The sequence below is a fragment of the Saimiri boliviensis genome, chromosome 7 (assembly GCF_048565385.1).
Source record: "Saimiri boliviensis isolate mSaiBol1 chromosome 7, mSaiBol1.pri, whole genome shotgun sequence".
In the NCBI taxonomy this organism is placed as follows: Eukaryota; Metazoa; Chordata; class Mammalia; order Primates; family Cebidae; genus Saimiri; species Saimiri boliviensis.
The window spans coordinates 31,200,437-31,217,100 of record NC_133455.1 but is presented as its reverse complement, the minus strand read 5'-3'; the positions used below and the strand labels follow the sequence as shown (position 1 = coordinate 31,217,100).

Below are 16,664 nucleotides of genomic sequence, written 5' to 3'. Positions count from 1 at the left end.
CCAATTCTACCAAAGAGGTATGAATAACAAAGCCGCAATCAACCTAGAGAGAGGTTTAGGAGATTAGTCATAGTTCCTGTCTTACTGAACCCTCTATCAATGTTCTGGAAGTTACAGAAGGCATCCTTGTGAAATGTGTAGATTCATATGAAGATGACAGAGAAGGTATTGTCCTGGATAAGAGACTATGGATCCCCCAAATCTGTGACTACTTGGAGCAATGACTCAAACCTAGCAAAATAAAATCTCCTATGAAGTAAAACCTTTATAACTTGGTACCAAAACCAACTATAAAAGCATAAATGAAAATAGGTATTTGTGCATTACAGCATATACATTTGTTTTTTGTTTTGTTTTTTTTAAGATCAGTTTTACTGAGCAGTGAGTTCAATATGAGTCAACAATGTGCTGTGGCCACACTGAATTTCCATCACATTTTTGTGCTTTTAAACATAAGTACATTGAATAAAAAAGGTGATGATGTTCTCCAATACCAACTCATTAGGAAACCCCTGTTGGGTTGACCTTCAAAACGTCCAGAACCCAACCACTTCCTACCTTCACTGCACCTCCCTGGTCTAAGCAACCTTCCCTCTTGTCTGAATTATCACAACTTTTGCCCCTCCTCAGTCTATTTCCACCAAAGAAGTCAGACTGGTCCGCAGAAACGTAAGTTATCAGATCACATTACATTTCTACTCAAAACCCTCTGGTAAGTCCTCATCCTACTCCAAGTTAAAGCCAGGTCCTTGTAATGGCGACCAAGGCCTATGTCATTTGGTACCCCCCTTACTTCCTCAGGTTCATCTACTGCCTGCCTCTGTCTTGTTCACTCCATTGCAGCCATACTGGTCTCCTTGCTTTTCTTCAAACCTGCCAGATACACTCCTGCCTCAGGGCCTTTGCAATGGCTATTCTACTTACCCAGACCACTCTCTCCAGATACTCATGTTGCTGGCTTTCTCACCTTCACATTTTCACTCAAAAGTCACCTTCTGAGTTAGGAATGTCCCTACCATTCAAAATAGAATTACAACCCCCCTGCTCCAGCTGACACTTCCTCTGCTGCTGCCCCTGCTTGGTTTTTCTCCACAACATTATCTTCTACAAACTATATAATCTACTTATTTATCATGTTTACTGTCTGACTCCCTCCAGCAAGATGTAAACTCAAGGTAAGGGCAGAGATTTTTGGCCATCTGTTAACTGCTATCTCTTCAGCACAGAGAACAGTTCCTCGCACACAGCAGGCACCTAATAAGCACTCGTTAAATGAACAGTCCTGCTCTCCTTGCCAAAACAGAACCACACTAAAACAGAATCTTTGCTTCCCATTGACACATTTTAAAAGTCATCTGAAAAGAGCAGACTGGGACACCAACAAGTCCCTTAGAGACAGCCAAAGAAAGGAAAATAAAATATCCCATGGGAGAGGGATTACATGTGACCATAGGAGGTACAACTTTAACCTATATGAGAAAGAAATAAATCACCACTAGAGGAAATGTGTGTGCTATAAATCAAAGGGGTAAGCCTGACTGGAAAAACTACTTTGCTGAGTAGACCCAGTTCCAGGCTGCAGAGCTAGACTATGTGAGTGGTGATGTACACAGATCAGTTCAGAGTCTATACTGTGAAGGGGGAGACATTTGTACTTGGAAAGATTAACATTTCTTTTCAAACTAAAAATAACTTTTTTTTTTTTTTTTTTTTGGAGATAGGGTCTCACTCTTGCCCAGGCTGGAGATCAGTGGTGCAATCTTGATTCACTGCAGCCTCAATGTCCCAGGCTTAAGCTTAAGATCCTCCCACCTCAGCCTCCCAAGGCACATGCCATCATGCCAGACTAACTTTTGTGGTTTTTTTGGAGAGACAGTGTCTTGCCATGTTACCAAGGCTGGTTCTGAACTCCTGAGGTCAAGCAATCTGCCCACATTGGCCTCCTCAAGTGCTGGGATTGTATCTGTGAGCCACCACACCCAGCCTCAAACTAAAAATAACTTGTTAAGTATCAGGGAGTGAGCACTGCTAGGCACTGATCAGGATATAAACTGGTGAGTGGTCTTCTGTTCAATAAAAAATTCCATAAGAAAAACCATCAACTCCTCCTGTGCAATCAAAACCTAAGTCATGAGTTAGACTGTAAGTATTACAGAAATGTAGAAAAGTAAAAATGAAATCATTGTGAATATATTAGTCTGGGGCTTCATGGAGGAGAGAGGACTTGAGGTGGGGCTGGACGGAGCAGGAGATGAACTGGGAGAGGGAAGGGGACAGGCAGAGAGACACAAGGCCTAGCATCACATGTGTGAAGACACTGACAGCTGCAACATGATGCAGGGAGGGCAGGGATGTGGGGATCAACCGACAAAATCAAGGTAATTAAAGCTGAATCGCAAACATCAGGAAGAGAAGTTTGCATCCATGTGAAAAGCAAACATACACTGCTATATTATTCTCTTCATAAAGGCAGTGAACTCATAAAATCGGGGTTTTCAGATTTATTTGAGACCTGTGTGCCAGACAGTCTGAGATGGATTTTACATAGAACAGCTAGGAGTCTTATTATTGGAGTCTGTGTGAGGGAATTCAGTCTGATGTGGAGGAGGTAAGTAAGGTAAGAACCTAAAAATCATGTGCAAAAAAAAAAAAAAAAAAAAAAAAAAGTCAGTCATAGGATGAAGTTAATTATGAGTTACAGATGTAAAAAGTAAGAAGGGGTCAAAGATGGTTCCAAAGATGGTATGAAACTGACAAAATGGGAGCTAGAGAACTAGACTTGGTGTTAGAAAGGGAACATGACAGCTTTCATTTTACACATAAAAACCACAGACCTTCCAAACAGACAATCCACGCAGAGGAGGAGAGAGACGAGAGGCTAGAGCAAGTTATGCGTTCAGCAGTGCACTGTGAGTCAAGTGAGAGAATGGAATTGCTAAGGATGTGGGTGCGGTTTTATGCCAGGAATTACTATTTTAATTCCATTATCTGTCCAAATCATCTGTTGTCTTATAAACAACAGATATTTGTTTTTTTCACAGTTCTGGTGGCCAAAGTCTGAGATCAGAGTGCCAGCACGCTTGGGCTTTGGTGAGGTCCTCTTCTAAGTTGCAGATGGCATCTTCTCATAAAGTCACATGGTGGAGAGCAGAGAAAGCTCTCTGGAGTCTCTCTTGCTATTATTTATTATTTTGAGGCAAGGCCTCGCTCTATTGTCCAGGTTGGAATAATGCCCAGCCTTGAATTCCTGGGCTCAAGTGATCCTCCTGCCTTAGCCTCCCCAGTAGCTAGGACTATAGGCACATATCACCAAGTCCAGCTGTATTTTTTTGCAGAGACAGGTTCTCACTATGTTGCCTAGGCTGGTCTTGAAGTCCTTAAGCTCAAGCAATCCTACTGCCTTAGTCTCCCCAAATTCCTGGGATTAGAGGCATGAGCCACTATGCCCAGCCTGGAATCTCTTTTATAAGAGTACTAATCCCATCAAATCCTTCACCTCCTAATACATCATGTTGGGGGTTATGATTTCAACATAGAAATTTTGGAGGAAACACAAACATTCAGTTCATATATCTCAGAACGTAAAGAATGAATACTCCAGGTATGTTCTGTCCAAACTGTAGAACACAACCCTGTAGAGGAGTTATGTAGTAGAAAAAAACTGCCTCTAGAATAATTGATAGCCAAGAGAACAAGGTAAATTTAAAATCAGATTGAAGGTCCTCACCACAGCACAGAAGGTATGTGTATTAACACAGAGTAAAACAGATGCAGCAATCCCTTTTTGAGTTTAAGACCAAAATACAATGGCAGCTCTTTGCTTCTCTTTGTGTATTTTTAGAAAAGTTTATCAGACATTTAAGAATAAATCGTTTCTATTACACTCAGAATTTTTTTATTCAAACATCCAATGATAACATGATTTTAAAATATTCATAAGAAGATCTTACCATCCTTAGTACTGTCAAAAACAACAACTGAGACATTGGTAGAAGGGTTTTTCGGTTTTGCAACATTGAACATGTCACTGGCAGAATGAAAAGAAGGATAAAGAGATGGCAGGTCCTTCAGGGTAATGTTGGCTGGCAATGCTGGGTCCAGGACAAGCATTGGCACCTTAATGCAGTGTGTCAGCAAACACTCTAACTGCTTCTCACTAGAAAGAAACACCAACAGCTTACAAAAGCATTCTTGAAATTTAATCAACGATGAGAAGCATGTTATACTACTACATTTTTCAGATTTTTTACAGCCCATAAAAAATCATATTTTAATAAATGAAGACTTTTACCTCATGGATACAAAAATTAAGTTAGCAAGTATGACATAAAATTGTTAAATCCTACTCTAAAGATAGAGGTTTCAGACTCCCATTAATAAAATAAGATTGCCACCAATATTTACTAACTCAAAAGTGCACATGAAATTAAGCACTTCATTAACATCATTTTTAAAAGATTATTCATAATTCCAATAAAGTCAATTATTGGGCAGATGAGGAAAGAGGTAGATCCTGGTTAATAGAGTGTCATGTTACCCCTGATAAAAGTTACCAATTCTAGTTAGAATACAACTAAATAGGCCGGGCGCGGTGGCTCAAGCCTGTAATCCCAGCACTTTGGGAGGCCGAGGCGGGTGGATCACGAGGTCGAGAGATCGAGACCATCCTGGTCAACGTGGTGAAACCCCGTCTCTACTAAAAATACAAAAAATTAGCTGGGCATAGTGGTGCATGCCTGTAATCCCAGCTACTCAGGAGGCTGAGGCAGGAGAATTGCTTGAACCCAGGAGGCGGAGGTTGCGGTGAGCCGAGATCCTGCCATTGCACTCCAGCCTGGGTAACAAGAGCAAAACTCCATCTCAAAAAAAAAAAAAAAAAAAAAAAAAAAGAATACAACTAAATACACTGGATATGACACTACACTGATGTAAGCAAAAGCAACTGTGGCATGGTTCTAACATAAATTTATATGAGCTATTTCTATCTGAATATAAGAAATGCCTACAATAAACATATTACCTGAATAAACGAATGGATGGGCAAAAAACATGGCCAGAAAATTCACAAAGTAGGACCTACAACTAGTTAAACAGCATAAAAAATTGTTCAACTTCCTTAATAAAAAAATGCAAAAGAAAACAATAAGCTCGGCCAAGCAGGATGGCTCACACCTGCAATCCCAGCACTTTGGAGACCAAGGTGGACAGATCACGAGGTCAAGAGTTCGAGACCAGCCTGACCAACATGGTGAAATCCCGTCTCTACAAAAAATACAAAAATTAGTTGAGTATGGAGGCAGATGCCTGTAGTCCCAGCTACCCAGAGGCTGAGGCAGGAGAACTGCTTCAACCCGGAGGCAGAGGTTGGAGTGAGCCAAGATTGTGCCACTGCACTCCAGCCTCGGCAACAGAGCGAGACTCTGTCTCAATAAAGAAAGAAAACAATGAGCTACCACCTTTTATTTACTAAATTAGCACCCCTCAAAAAATGATGACTCAATGTTAGTATGAGTACAGTTAAGTCTACTTCTCTTAAATACTGCTGGTTTCACTCCAAATGACAACTCTTTTGGGAAAGCAAGTTGGTAATACATACATACATGCTTGTCTAATACACATTATATATACATACACACTTATTCAGAACGATAAAAACATGCATAAGCTTCTTCCTCAGTAATCTTACTTTCAGCAATCTAGTCCAAGTAGGGAAGAGAAACAAAACAGGAAAAACAAACCCCCACAGAAAATGCCACAGACCCAAATATAAGTATCATAAAATACTGACAAAAGTGAAATACAGAAATGTCCAACATTTAGTAATTTACAGTAGTCACTTTATAGAATATTATACAACTATTAAAACTGAAAGATATGAAGCATTAAGATAATGCATCAACATGATACATATGTACAATTACGTAAAGTTTAAAAAGTAGGATACAAAGTTGGACACAGATTATAAACTATAACTATTCAAATATGCATGAAAAGGTAATAATAAAAATGATAACAGTTGTTAAATAAGGGTCATAAAATTAGGTGAGGTTTTTCTTTTCACTTTCAATCTTTCTTAATGTTGCACCATTGCTTTTATTTAAATAATTTAAGAATCATTTAAAAAACAGTATTAATGTTAATACAGTTTATATATAATTAACATAAAAAGATGGCTTAGAAGGTACTTCCAGATCTTGAAATTCTCAGGATCTTCTCTATCAATAAGTGCTTTTAAAAGTCTGATGGATAAGTGTGGAAGTGACAATTAATAGATTTCTGCTTGTCAGTGAGGCAGTCTTGTTTTAAGGACCTATCAGAGTCAGGAATGACTCAAGTCAAGATAGGTGTATTTGGTTCTTGCTGTTGGGCTAACTCTCCTTCCTAGGTTCTTAAACATGAAATAAACAACTTCACAGCTTTTAAGGATAAGGATGCATATATTGAACATGTAAGTAAATGATGGACATAAATTTTACAAGTGAAAACACTAGGTAGAAGTTAGAGTGTAAGTGGACCAAGAGAACAAAGCACCAAGACAGATTAATAGGAGGGAATTACAGAGAAGGAAGTTTTGGGAGTCTAACCCTCCCCAATGCAGTGAAGCTTTGGTTAGCAAAATAACCAGAGTTCTCAGTCAACTATGCACTCAGCACTGCAAAATTTTCCATCTAACAGATGTATCTAATTTGGGGTCAAAAACTATATGGGTAATAGAGTAAATACAAAATCCTGTGTATCCCCCCGACAAAAAACAAATGATAATTTGAAATTTCCCTTCAATCCTTCAATTTTTATTCTTCAGAGGAAATCAAAATGCTTACCTCTTCTTAGTTGGTTCTGTCGTATTTCTCCCAAGGATTTCTCTAATAAAAAGCAAATACAGTTGATTACATACATATGGGATAGTGGTAGCCCTAAATGTGAATAAGAGTAACTGACAATGCTTACCACACTTAAAATGCATGAGAAATTCTATGTTCCAGTGAAATACTACCAACAACACTGTCCCTCCCACTGTAACCAAGACAGTTTACTTAAAACATAAACTTTTATATTTTATTAGTAAAATATGGTACTAGACTGTCAGCCATTTCCATGCACTGGGAAAGTCATGTAACCTCTAACAAAGAGAAATGAATTTGCTCCAATATAAGGCAGTCAAAGACCTGTACACTTGACATTCACAAAGTGAACAAGTAGTAGATTCTAAGAAGCACTCCTACGGAATCAAAGGAGAATTACATCAGCCAAGTTCCTACCTCTGATGGCTATCCAGAAGTCCACTGTACCTTTCCCAGATAAAGTAAGTAAAATGACCAATCTCATATTAAATAAAAAGTACCAAAGCTTCTAATTCCATAATCTGTAATTTATTCCTAAAAGGGATAAAGGGAATATAATTTTTACTGCCATTTTCAAATGAAAACAGGTCTGTGGGCCTATTATAGTTTTCAAGCGAAGAATCTGTCTTACTGTGGAGCTATTTCTCATAATAAACAGTTATTTCAAGAAGATACCAAACCCAGGGCTCAAAATGAGTGAGCAGGCACCAGGAGGGAAGGAGATGGATCCTCTGTCTTTAGGTCCCTTGGAGAGCAGGCCATCACTAGAGCACCATATTCATAAAATCACCATCTAACAAAGTGAGGCCAGTATCTGGCAGAAGTGGCTGAGTACTCCTTGGACACCAAGAAACAAGGGCCAGATGGATGACTGCCAAGATCTGATAATGGCATGAACTGAGAGGCAAGTTTGTTTGGATGGCACTGTGAAATAACTTACCTTTCTCTAATGCATGCTTACTTGTACTCATGGGACTGTGTGTTTTGTTTTGTTTTTTTCTTTTTTGAGACAGGGTCTTGCTCTGTCACCCAAGATGAAGGGCAGTGGCACAATAATGGTTCACTGCAGCCTCAACCTCCTGAGCTCAAATGATTCTCCCACCTCAGCCTCCCGAGTAGCTGGGACTACAGGCATGCACCACCACACCCAACACATTTTTTATTTTTTGTAGAGATGAGTTCTCACTATGTTGCCCAGGCTCAAGTGATCCTCCTGCATCTACCTTACAAATTTCTGGGATTACAGATGTGAGCTACCATGCCTGGTCTGTGTTTTGTTTTTTAAAAATCAGTTTTACCAGATCCTTTTGTAATTCATTAGCATGATGACTGGGTTTTCATGCTCATGTGTGAGATTTGCCACTCTCAGACCTTATTACATCACCACATTACCCATCTGATGTGAAAAAAAAAATGAGCTTTACCTCAGTGCTTTCTGCTCCTCCTCCATCTGTTCTCTGACCTGCTGTAGTTCCTTGAGCAGTTCAAGATCTGTGCCATTCACCCAGGTGTAAACAACGTCGATCGGCATGGGCAGACAAAGCCTAGTGCAAACCAACAAATCCTCCAGTTTACATGCATTTTTCAAATGTATTTGGGATTAAGAATATCACAGAGTTTAAACCCAGAGATTATGAAAAAAATCTATGAAAATGTAATCCAACCATGGCATATTATCACAGAATTGCATGGTTTCAAACTGTAGCTGGGGGCTAATATTTGTCAAGTACCTTCTCTGTGAGTTGTATTATGCTAGACACTTAGGTAATTTGCATTACTTCATTCTCACAGCCACTCTGCAAGAAGGTTGATATTAAAGATTTAAAGATTGTTGGTAAGTGAAGTAGAGTGGTCTTGGAAGCCCAGTCTACCTTAAACTGCCTGTTCTCATAATTTAGCAAACAAGGGGGCTGGGATGCAAATGCAGCCAAACATAGAAAATCAATTAGAAGTTTAAAGAACAGCCGGGCGCGGTGGCTCACACCTGTAATCCCAGCACTTTGGGAGGCCGAGGCGGGTGGATCACAAGGTCAAGAGATCAAGACCATCCTGGTCAACATGGTGAAACCCTGTCTCTACTAAAAATACAAAAAATTAGCTGGGCATGGTGGCGCGTGCCTGTAATCTCAGCTACTCAAGGAGGCTGAGGCAGGAGAATTGCCTGAACCCAGGAGGCGGAGGTCGCGGTGAGCCGAGATCACGCCATTGCACTCCAGACTGGGTAACAAGAGCGAAACTCCGTCTCAAAAAAAAAGAAGTTTAAAGAACAGAATTACAGGCTCTGGACAGTAGCTCATGCCTATTACCACGGCACTTTGGGAGGTCAAGGTGGGAGGATCGCTTGAGCTCAGGAGTTTGCCTGGGCAACATAGTGAGACCCTGTCTCTACAGAAAAATTTTAAAATTAGCTGGATATGGTGATGTGCACCTGTAGTCCCAGCTACTCAGAAGGTTGAGGTGGGACTGCAGTGAGCCATGATCTGCACTCCAGCCTGGGAGATGGATCAAGACCTTGTCTCTTAAAAAAAAAAAAAAAAAAAAAAAAGTTATCAAAATTCATGATGAAGACCTAGCCCTACTACTTAATGCTGTAGCTTTCTTGTGCCTTGCTCCCAGCAAGCCCAGACTGTCCCGTCTCATCTCTGCTTTTCCTTTTTTTCATAGCACTATTGCTTTGGTAACACAAATAAGTAACTTGTAACCTATTCTGTTCATTACGTGTGGCCCTCTGCCAGAATGTAAGTTCCAAGAAAGGTGAAAACTTTCCTGCTTTGTTCTCTAAAGTATCTGAGCAATGAGAAGAGTGCCTGGCACATAGGTGCCCAATAAGTATTTGCAGACCTATGAGACACTAGCACGGAAAACCTTCCTGAACTTGTACCATTTCTTCCTGATCATCTTAGCCTCATAATAGTCAGGCAGACTTTAGTTCTTGAATATGTTGTTTAAGCCTCACCGTAGTGATTTTACCCAGGTTTTACTCCTGCCAAAAGCACTCTGCCCCTTTCTCTCACTTACCAAAACCTACTCAGCTTTCAGGGGTCTGCCTAGATGTATGCCATTCTGACTTATGACTCAGGAGTCCATGTGTACATCTGGGTACTGATATTACTCTAGATCAGGGGTGTCCAATCTTTTGGCTTCCCTGGGCAACATGGAGATAACTGTCTTGGGCCACACATAAAATATACTAACACTAAAGATAGCTGACAAGCTTAAAAAAAAAAAAGAAAAGAAAAGAAAAGAAAGAAAAGAAAAAAAATGCAAAAAAAACTCATGTTTTAAGAAAGTTTATGAATTTGTGTTGGGCCACATTCAAAGCTGTCCTTGGCAGCATGTGGCCCGCAGGTTGAACAAATTTGCTTTGAATAGTGCTATTTCAAGTTTGGCACTTTCCAAGAAACTGCATGGCTTTTGCAGTTTTATTTTTAGGCCAAGGACCAGCTTACCCTCCTTTTGTCCTCCTCACACCCCAGGCACAGCCTAGGCTTTTGGTTGCTACCATATTATCTCATGAGAAATAAATGCCTTTTGGTGGATAAATCTTTTGAATTACAGAAGGAAAAAATAAACAAAAAAGACAACAACCTGTAGCTTACAAGAGGTAGGGGAGATAACTGGATGAATGGAGTGTTTATACATTCAATGAATAATCCTTATTGAGCACTCAGTATGTGCTAGGTACTGTTCTAGGTGCCAGGGTTTCAGCAGTAAATAAAACAAAGCCCAAATCTGTGCCTTCACAGAGCTTACATTTCAGAAGGGAGAAAACAGGAAATAAATAAATGGATATAAACTCAGATGATAAATGTTATGGAGAAAGTAAAGCAGCAAATGGGGATAGAAATGGTGTCGATGGGGCGGTGTGGGGTTGGGGGATGCAGTCAGTTTTAAATAGAGAGATCAGAGATGGCCTCAGTAAGAAGGTGACATTTCAGCAAAGATATGAAGGAAGTGAGGAAGCAAGCCAGGTGGGTAACAGGGAGAAGAATGGGCCAGAGAAAGGGAAGATCAAACGCAAATGCCCTGAGGCAGGCCCATATCTTGGTTTTTCAAGGACTCACAGGTCCTCTGTTCCCTGAGAAGAGGGGAGAGAGCAAATGAAAGAGAACAGTTGAAGATCAAGGTCAAAGAGACAACAGAGTTCCCAGAGCTTCATCAGGAAAATAAGGAATACCTTATTCTCCTGCATATGTGATAGCTGAGTGTTTACCAACTGTCTTGTCACGTTTCACCACAGCCTGCAGAATAAAGTCAAAAGTCCTTCATAATCTGCACCTTGAGTTCTGAATGACTCAATTGCACACCCTTACCCAAAGTTGAAATGAACTTGCAGGACTCTGTACCTTTGAACATGCTTTTCCTTCTGCCTAGAACATTCTTTCATGCTTCCTTTAACCACCTCCTCCTTCCTCAATTCCCTCCCTTCCCTCACTCCTCACAAAGAGAATCCATAGCTTAATATGCAGCTTGCACACTACTTTGTACTGTAAGGAATCCTGATCGCACTGTGCTGTGCTATTTCCTATGCATCCCTATCTTCCACTAGATGGCGTTAACTCTTGGGTAGAAATGGTATCATGCATTCTGTGCCCTGCTTCATTATTTCCTCTCTTTCCTACATCTACAGGCTCTCTGTCCCTACTGCAATGATTTGCAAAGGCTTCCTCATCTAGGTTTTTTCTGAATTTATCAATAACTAAATTCCAGTGTTTGTAGAATTTGCTTTTCTCACAAGCTCTCAGGTAATGCTGATGTTGCTGGTCCAGAAACTGCACTTTGAGAACCACTGATTTATTTATATGTAGGTAACATACTTCACTTTTTTCCCCACTAAAATGCAGTTCTATATGAGGTCAATGAGTTCATCTTGTTCACCACTATATACCTACAGCCTAGAATAGTTCCTGATACATGGGTGGGGTTTAATACATATTCGTGGCCTATTAGTTCATTCCTTTATTATATGTATCAGTCGTTCTCATTCATTAAAAAAAAAATCCATCTGCCTCACATTGCCCACATGTAAATTATCCAAGGTCATCTCACTCCCAACCTCCCAGGTGATCTATGCTCAAACAAAAAATAAATTTTAAAAAAGTGCTTAAGTGATGTGTTTTTAAAACACAAGGTGAGAGAGGAGAATTACATTTTAAGTTTTCCTATAAAAGTAATAATCTGCATTTAAATACTTTTAATATATATGTTCAGCTTATTAAAACATACTGTATATTTTACATGATCAATTTAATTCTCTGGTGAAACTAACAAATAGATTGTGTGATCTGCGCAAGGTCAATGAGTCAGTTGTTTTCCTATTATTAGACACGGTCACACTCTGAATCTTTCATTCTAACCACTAGACCACTATCTTGGTTCACAGAAGAGAAGGAAAGCTTTATCTTAGAGTTGAAGACTAAGACTAAGTCACCCATGACTCAGAACCAAAGCAGTGATGACACTGACACGTTTAATCATTCTTCAGTGTAGTGAAAATTAATGCCACTTAACAGTCCCTTGGTTCCACTCTATAAAGTATGCGAGAAAACAGAGAACTTAAATAGTATTTGGTCTTATTTACTTATTTGAGTGGAGTCTCACTTTGTCACCCAGACCGGAGTGCAGTGGTGCAATCTCAGCTCACTGCAACCGCCACCTCCCAGGTTCAAGCAATTACCTCTGCCTCAGCCTCTCAAGTAGCTGAGATTACAGGGGAGTGCCACTGCCCAGCTAATATTTGTATTTTTAGTAGAGATGGGGTTTCACCATGTTGGCCAGGCTGGTCTTGAACTCCTGACCTCAAGTGATTCGTCCACCTTGGCCTCCCATAGTGCTGGGATTACAGGCGTGAGCCACTGTGCCCAGGTTTAAATAGTATTTTAGAACCAAAGAGTCAGAACAGAGTGTAATCTTGATGTAATCTAATACATCTTAATCTAATATACACATTTTAAAGATGGCAAAATTGAGCCCAGATTGATTTAATGCCTCATATTAGGAGCAGTGGATAGAGTTTACATATTCACTTTTACTGACATATGGAATGAGATTTTTTTCAGAGCAAACAACATTAAAAAGATTTATACCGGCCAGGCACAGTGGATCACACCTGTAATCCTAACATTTTGGGAGGCCGAGGTAAGAAGATTGCTGGTGGTCAGAGTTCGAGACCAGCCTGGGCAATACAGCAAGATCCCATCTCTATTAAAATAAATAAATATTAAAAAAAAAAATTTGTACAGAAACTAGCAAAATAATTAAAATATACCAATGTTAGGGTATCTTAAAATATATTAGACCATGTGATATGTGATACATGATCCATTTATTTGTCATCATCAAAATTAGGCAATTTTGAATATACGCCTACATAAAAATCGAACTATATTTTAGTACAACCTTCCAAAATTCTTTAGAAAGAGAACAAGAGTGCTTGATTAAAACTGCTGACCTCAAAATCCACATTTTCTAATAAGCTACTTTTCTTTCTAAAAGTTTGAAGCAGCTGGGCATGGTGACTCATAATCCTAGCACTTTGGAAGGCCAAGATGGGAGGATCTCTTGAGTCTAGGAGTTGAGACCAGCCTGGGGAACATGGTAAGATCCCATCTCTAAAACTAAATAAGTAATTAATTAATTTTTAAAAGGGTTTGAAGCTCCTTTGGGACAGGGATCTATGCATCTGTGCACCATTTGGATGTAGCCCAGCATAAGGCACAGAGCAGGTACTCAATAAATGCCTGATTTTTAAAAGTTCATCAATTTAGAACTTTCCTTAGGGAAATTAACTTGTTAAAGTAAAAATTATGGCTGGCCACGGTGACTCACGCCTGTAATCCCAGCACTTTGGGAGGCTGAGGCGGGCAGATCATGAGGTCAGGATATCGAGGACCAGCCTGGCCAACATGGTGAAACCCTGTCTCTACTAAAGATACCAAAAAATTAGCCTGGCATGGTGACAAACACCTGTAATCCCAGCTACTCGAGAGGCTGAGGCAGGAGAACTGCTTGAACCTGGAAGGTGGAGGTTGCAGTGAGCCGAGGTGGAGAGCACGCCACTGCACTCCAGCCTGGGCAACAAGGCGAGACTCTTTACCAAAAAAAAAAAGTGAAAATTATATTTCATAAAAAAAAAATCCTTTAACACAGTAGTTTTCACAGTGTGGGCACTAGACCAGCAACTTTGGTATCGCCAGGAAGTTTGGTAGAAGTGCAGATTCTCAGAACCCCTCTTAGTCCTACAGACTCAGAAACTCTGGGCTAGGAAGCAACTGCTATTTTCTCCAGCCCTCCACTTTAGCTTGCAGTGGAGGGCTTGAGAAAATAACAGTTTCAGAACTGCTATATTAAGGAATGGTCCTCAAACCTTTACTGTTTGGTCCCTTAAAATCAAAAATTATTATGGACCCCAAAGTACTTTCATTTATAAGGTCATAATTATCCATATTTGCCATATTTGAAAATGGAGCATTTTAAAAATATTAAAATTAATTATCCATATTTGCCATATTTAAAACTGAAACATTTTAAAAATACTTAATTCATTTTAAAATGACAATAGGCCAGGAGCAGTGACTTAAGCCTATAATCTCAGCACTTTGGGAGGCCAAAGTGGGTGGACCACCTTAAGTCAAGAGTTTGAGATCAGCCTGGCCAACATGGTAAAACTCCATCTCTACTAAAAATACAAAAATTAGCTGGGTGTGGTGGCAGACGCCTGCAATCCCAGCTACTGGGGAGGCTGAGGCAGGATAATCGCTTGAACCCAGGAGGTAGAGGTGGCAGTAAGCCAAAACATGCAACTGCACTCCAGCCTGGGCGACAGAGTGCAACTCTGTCTCCAAAAAAATAAAACAAAATAAAGATAAACCCCTTTACATGTTAACATGAATAAATTTTAGAAAGAAATTACTGTATTTTCTAAAACAAAAAAATTAGTGAGAAGACAGAAACAAAAGCCAGAAAGGACCTGTGTGATTCATTTTATTGCAAAAGGGGAAGGAGGGTGTTGAAAAAAAATTGTTCCCATTCTGAGGCCTGTCTTGTGAAGAGGAAAAAAAAATCCCCAAAGACGAGAAATGGTGAAGGCTGCATTCCACAATGGCTGCACCAAGAAGCTTCGTCTTCCAAGAAAAAGACCCACAACCGGCCGGGCGTAGTAGCCAAGCCTGTAATCCTAGCACATTGGGAGGCCAGCATGGGCAGATCACCTGAGGTCAGGAGTTTGAGACCAGACTGACAAACATGGAAAAACTCCATATCTACTAAAAATACAAAAATTAGCCGAGCATGGTGGCAAGAGCCTGTAATCCCAGCTACTCAGGAAGACTAGGCAGGAGAATCACTTGAACCTGGGAGGCAGAAGCTGCGGTAGCTGAGATTAGGCCACTGCACTCCAGCCTGGGCAACAAGAAAGAAACTCTGTCTCAAAACGAAAAAAAAAAAAAAAAAAAGAGAGAGAGAGAGAGAGAGAGAGAGAGAGAGAGACCCACATTATGAGGTATGAGGCTGTTTGCTCCTCCCCCACCAAGAAGCAGCAAGATGTGACCACTGAGGTGAGGTCCAGCCCCAGTTCATAGCACACTGTCAACAGAAATTCTGGCCAGGGTCAGAAACTGGCTGTGTAGTAGCCACCTGGTTTCCTCATCCTACAGGGGGATGAAATTCCCTTTACCTCACAGACCTGGGGAGAGACAAAATACAATCATGCATTTAAGGTACCCAATAAACTACAAGGTGGGATTACTCTCTGTGAATCAGATTTTTTACCCATAAAATATGGTGAACACACTTTCTTCAGATGGGCATATTGTTTTTCTTTCCTTATTTAAAAAAAAAATATTGTATGAATGCTTCATGAATGGGTGCGTTATCCTTGCACAGGGGCCGCACTAATCTTCTCTTTATCGTTCCAATTTTTTTTAAGTATATGTGCTGCTGAAGCAAGCACATCAGATGGGCATACTTTTCAGTAAGTTAAATCATATCTATAACTCAGAAAGGCCCCTTAAACTGTCATGTTTTTAGCATGGATATTTCATGACTCATGATTTAGGTCCAAATAACAGATTTCAAAATTAGATCTCACCGATTCTGAAAGGACTTTCCAGCAATATTGTCTCTATAGGAATCAAACAAAACATGGTATTGATCTCGGCTCCATTCCAGAACCACCTAGAAAAAAGAAAAAGAAACAATGTTTTATTTGCATCAAAGACTGAGTATGAACTTTCATTTCATTTTTATTTCATTAGAATTGCTAGAGAAATGGGTAAAGCAATCAAAATTTATGTATTCACTTACTGCCTACCACATACATTGTAAAAGATCCAGATGAATAAACTATAGTTCCTGACATGGACAAACTAAAAGACTTAGTGTCTCACCATGCTTGAAATGGGGTAACGGAATCAAAGAGGTTTAAAAGGATATGGTATTTGAAATGGGTCTTGAAGAAAGAGTTCGCCAGGTAGGGAAAAAAGGACAGGGCCAGGTGGTTGGAAGAGCATGCTCAAAGGTGGAGAAGCGGCAAGGGCAAATTGCTTCCGGGCAACTGTGTGGCTGACTTTGTCCGAAACACAGGCAGGTAACTGTTGAGAAATGGGTCTAGGAAAGAAAGCTCGGCCCTAAACGTGACATGGCTTCTGTGCCTTGGGAGCACTGAAGGATGTTAAGGCAATTACAGAATCGATCTCAAGTTTAGGAAAGACTCTTAGAACATTTAGAAACACAAGCAGAAACAGAAGGGACTGACAAGATACGGGCGGGGATAAGGAAAAACCTTATCACCTGTGAGGTTTCAGCTAACGACCTTGCTAAATA

At 40.1% G+C, this 16,664-nt stretch overlaps 1 protein-coding gene, 1 non-coding gene and 1 pseudogene across 3 annotated transcripts in view; 1 reads left to right on the top strand and 2 right to left on the bottom strand.

Moving 5' to 3' along the window:
• The window catches only part of GNPTAB (N-acetylglucosamine-1-phosphate transferase subunits alpha and beta), an 82,900-nt gene that overhangs the window by 39,799 nt on the left and 26,437 nt on the right, over positions 1–16,664 (bottom strand). For both annotated transcript variants that reach the window (XM_003929613.3, XM_074402335.1), the window contains exons 2-5: positions 15,931–16,016; positions 8,267–8,386; positions 6,822–6,863; positions 3,951–4,156 (exon numbers count right to left, since the gene is read on the bottom strand). In XM_003929613.3, coding sequence (XP_003929662.1) covers positions 3,951–4,156; positions 6,822–6,863; positions 8,267–8,386; positions 15,931–16,016 — 454 coding nt within the window. The remainder of the gene's footprint in view (positions 1–3,950; positions 4,157–6,821; positions 6,864–8,266; positions 8,387–15,930; positions 16,017–16,664) is intronic.
• On the top strand, positions 8,144–8,244 carry LOC120365208 (small nucleolar RNA U13). The gene has a single exon (XR_005580215.2). It is a non-coding gene; the product is annotated as a small nucleolar RNA U13 (small nucleolar RNA).
• Positions 15,677–15,792, bottom strand: LOC120365156 (U6 spliceosomal RNA; annotated as a pseudogene).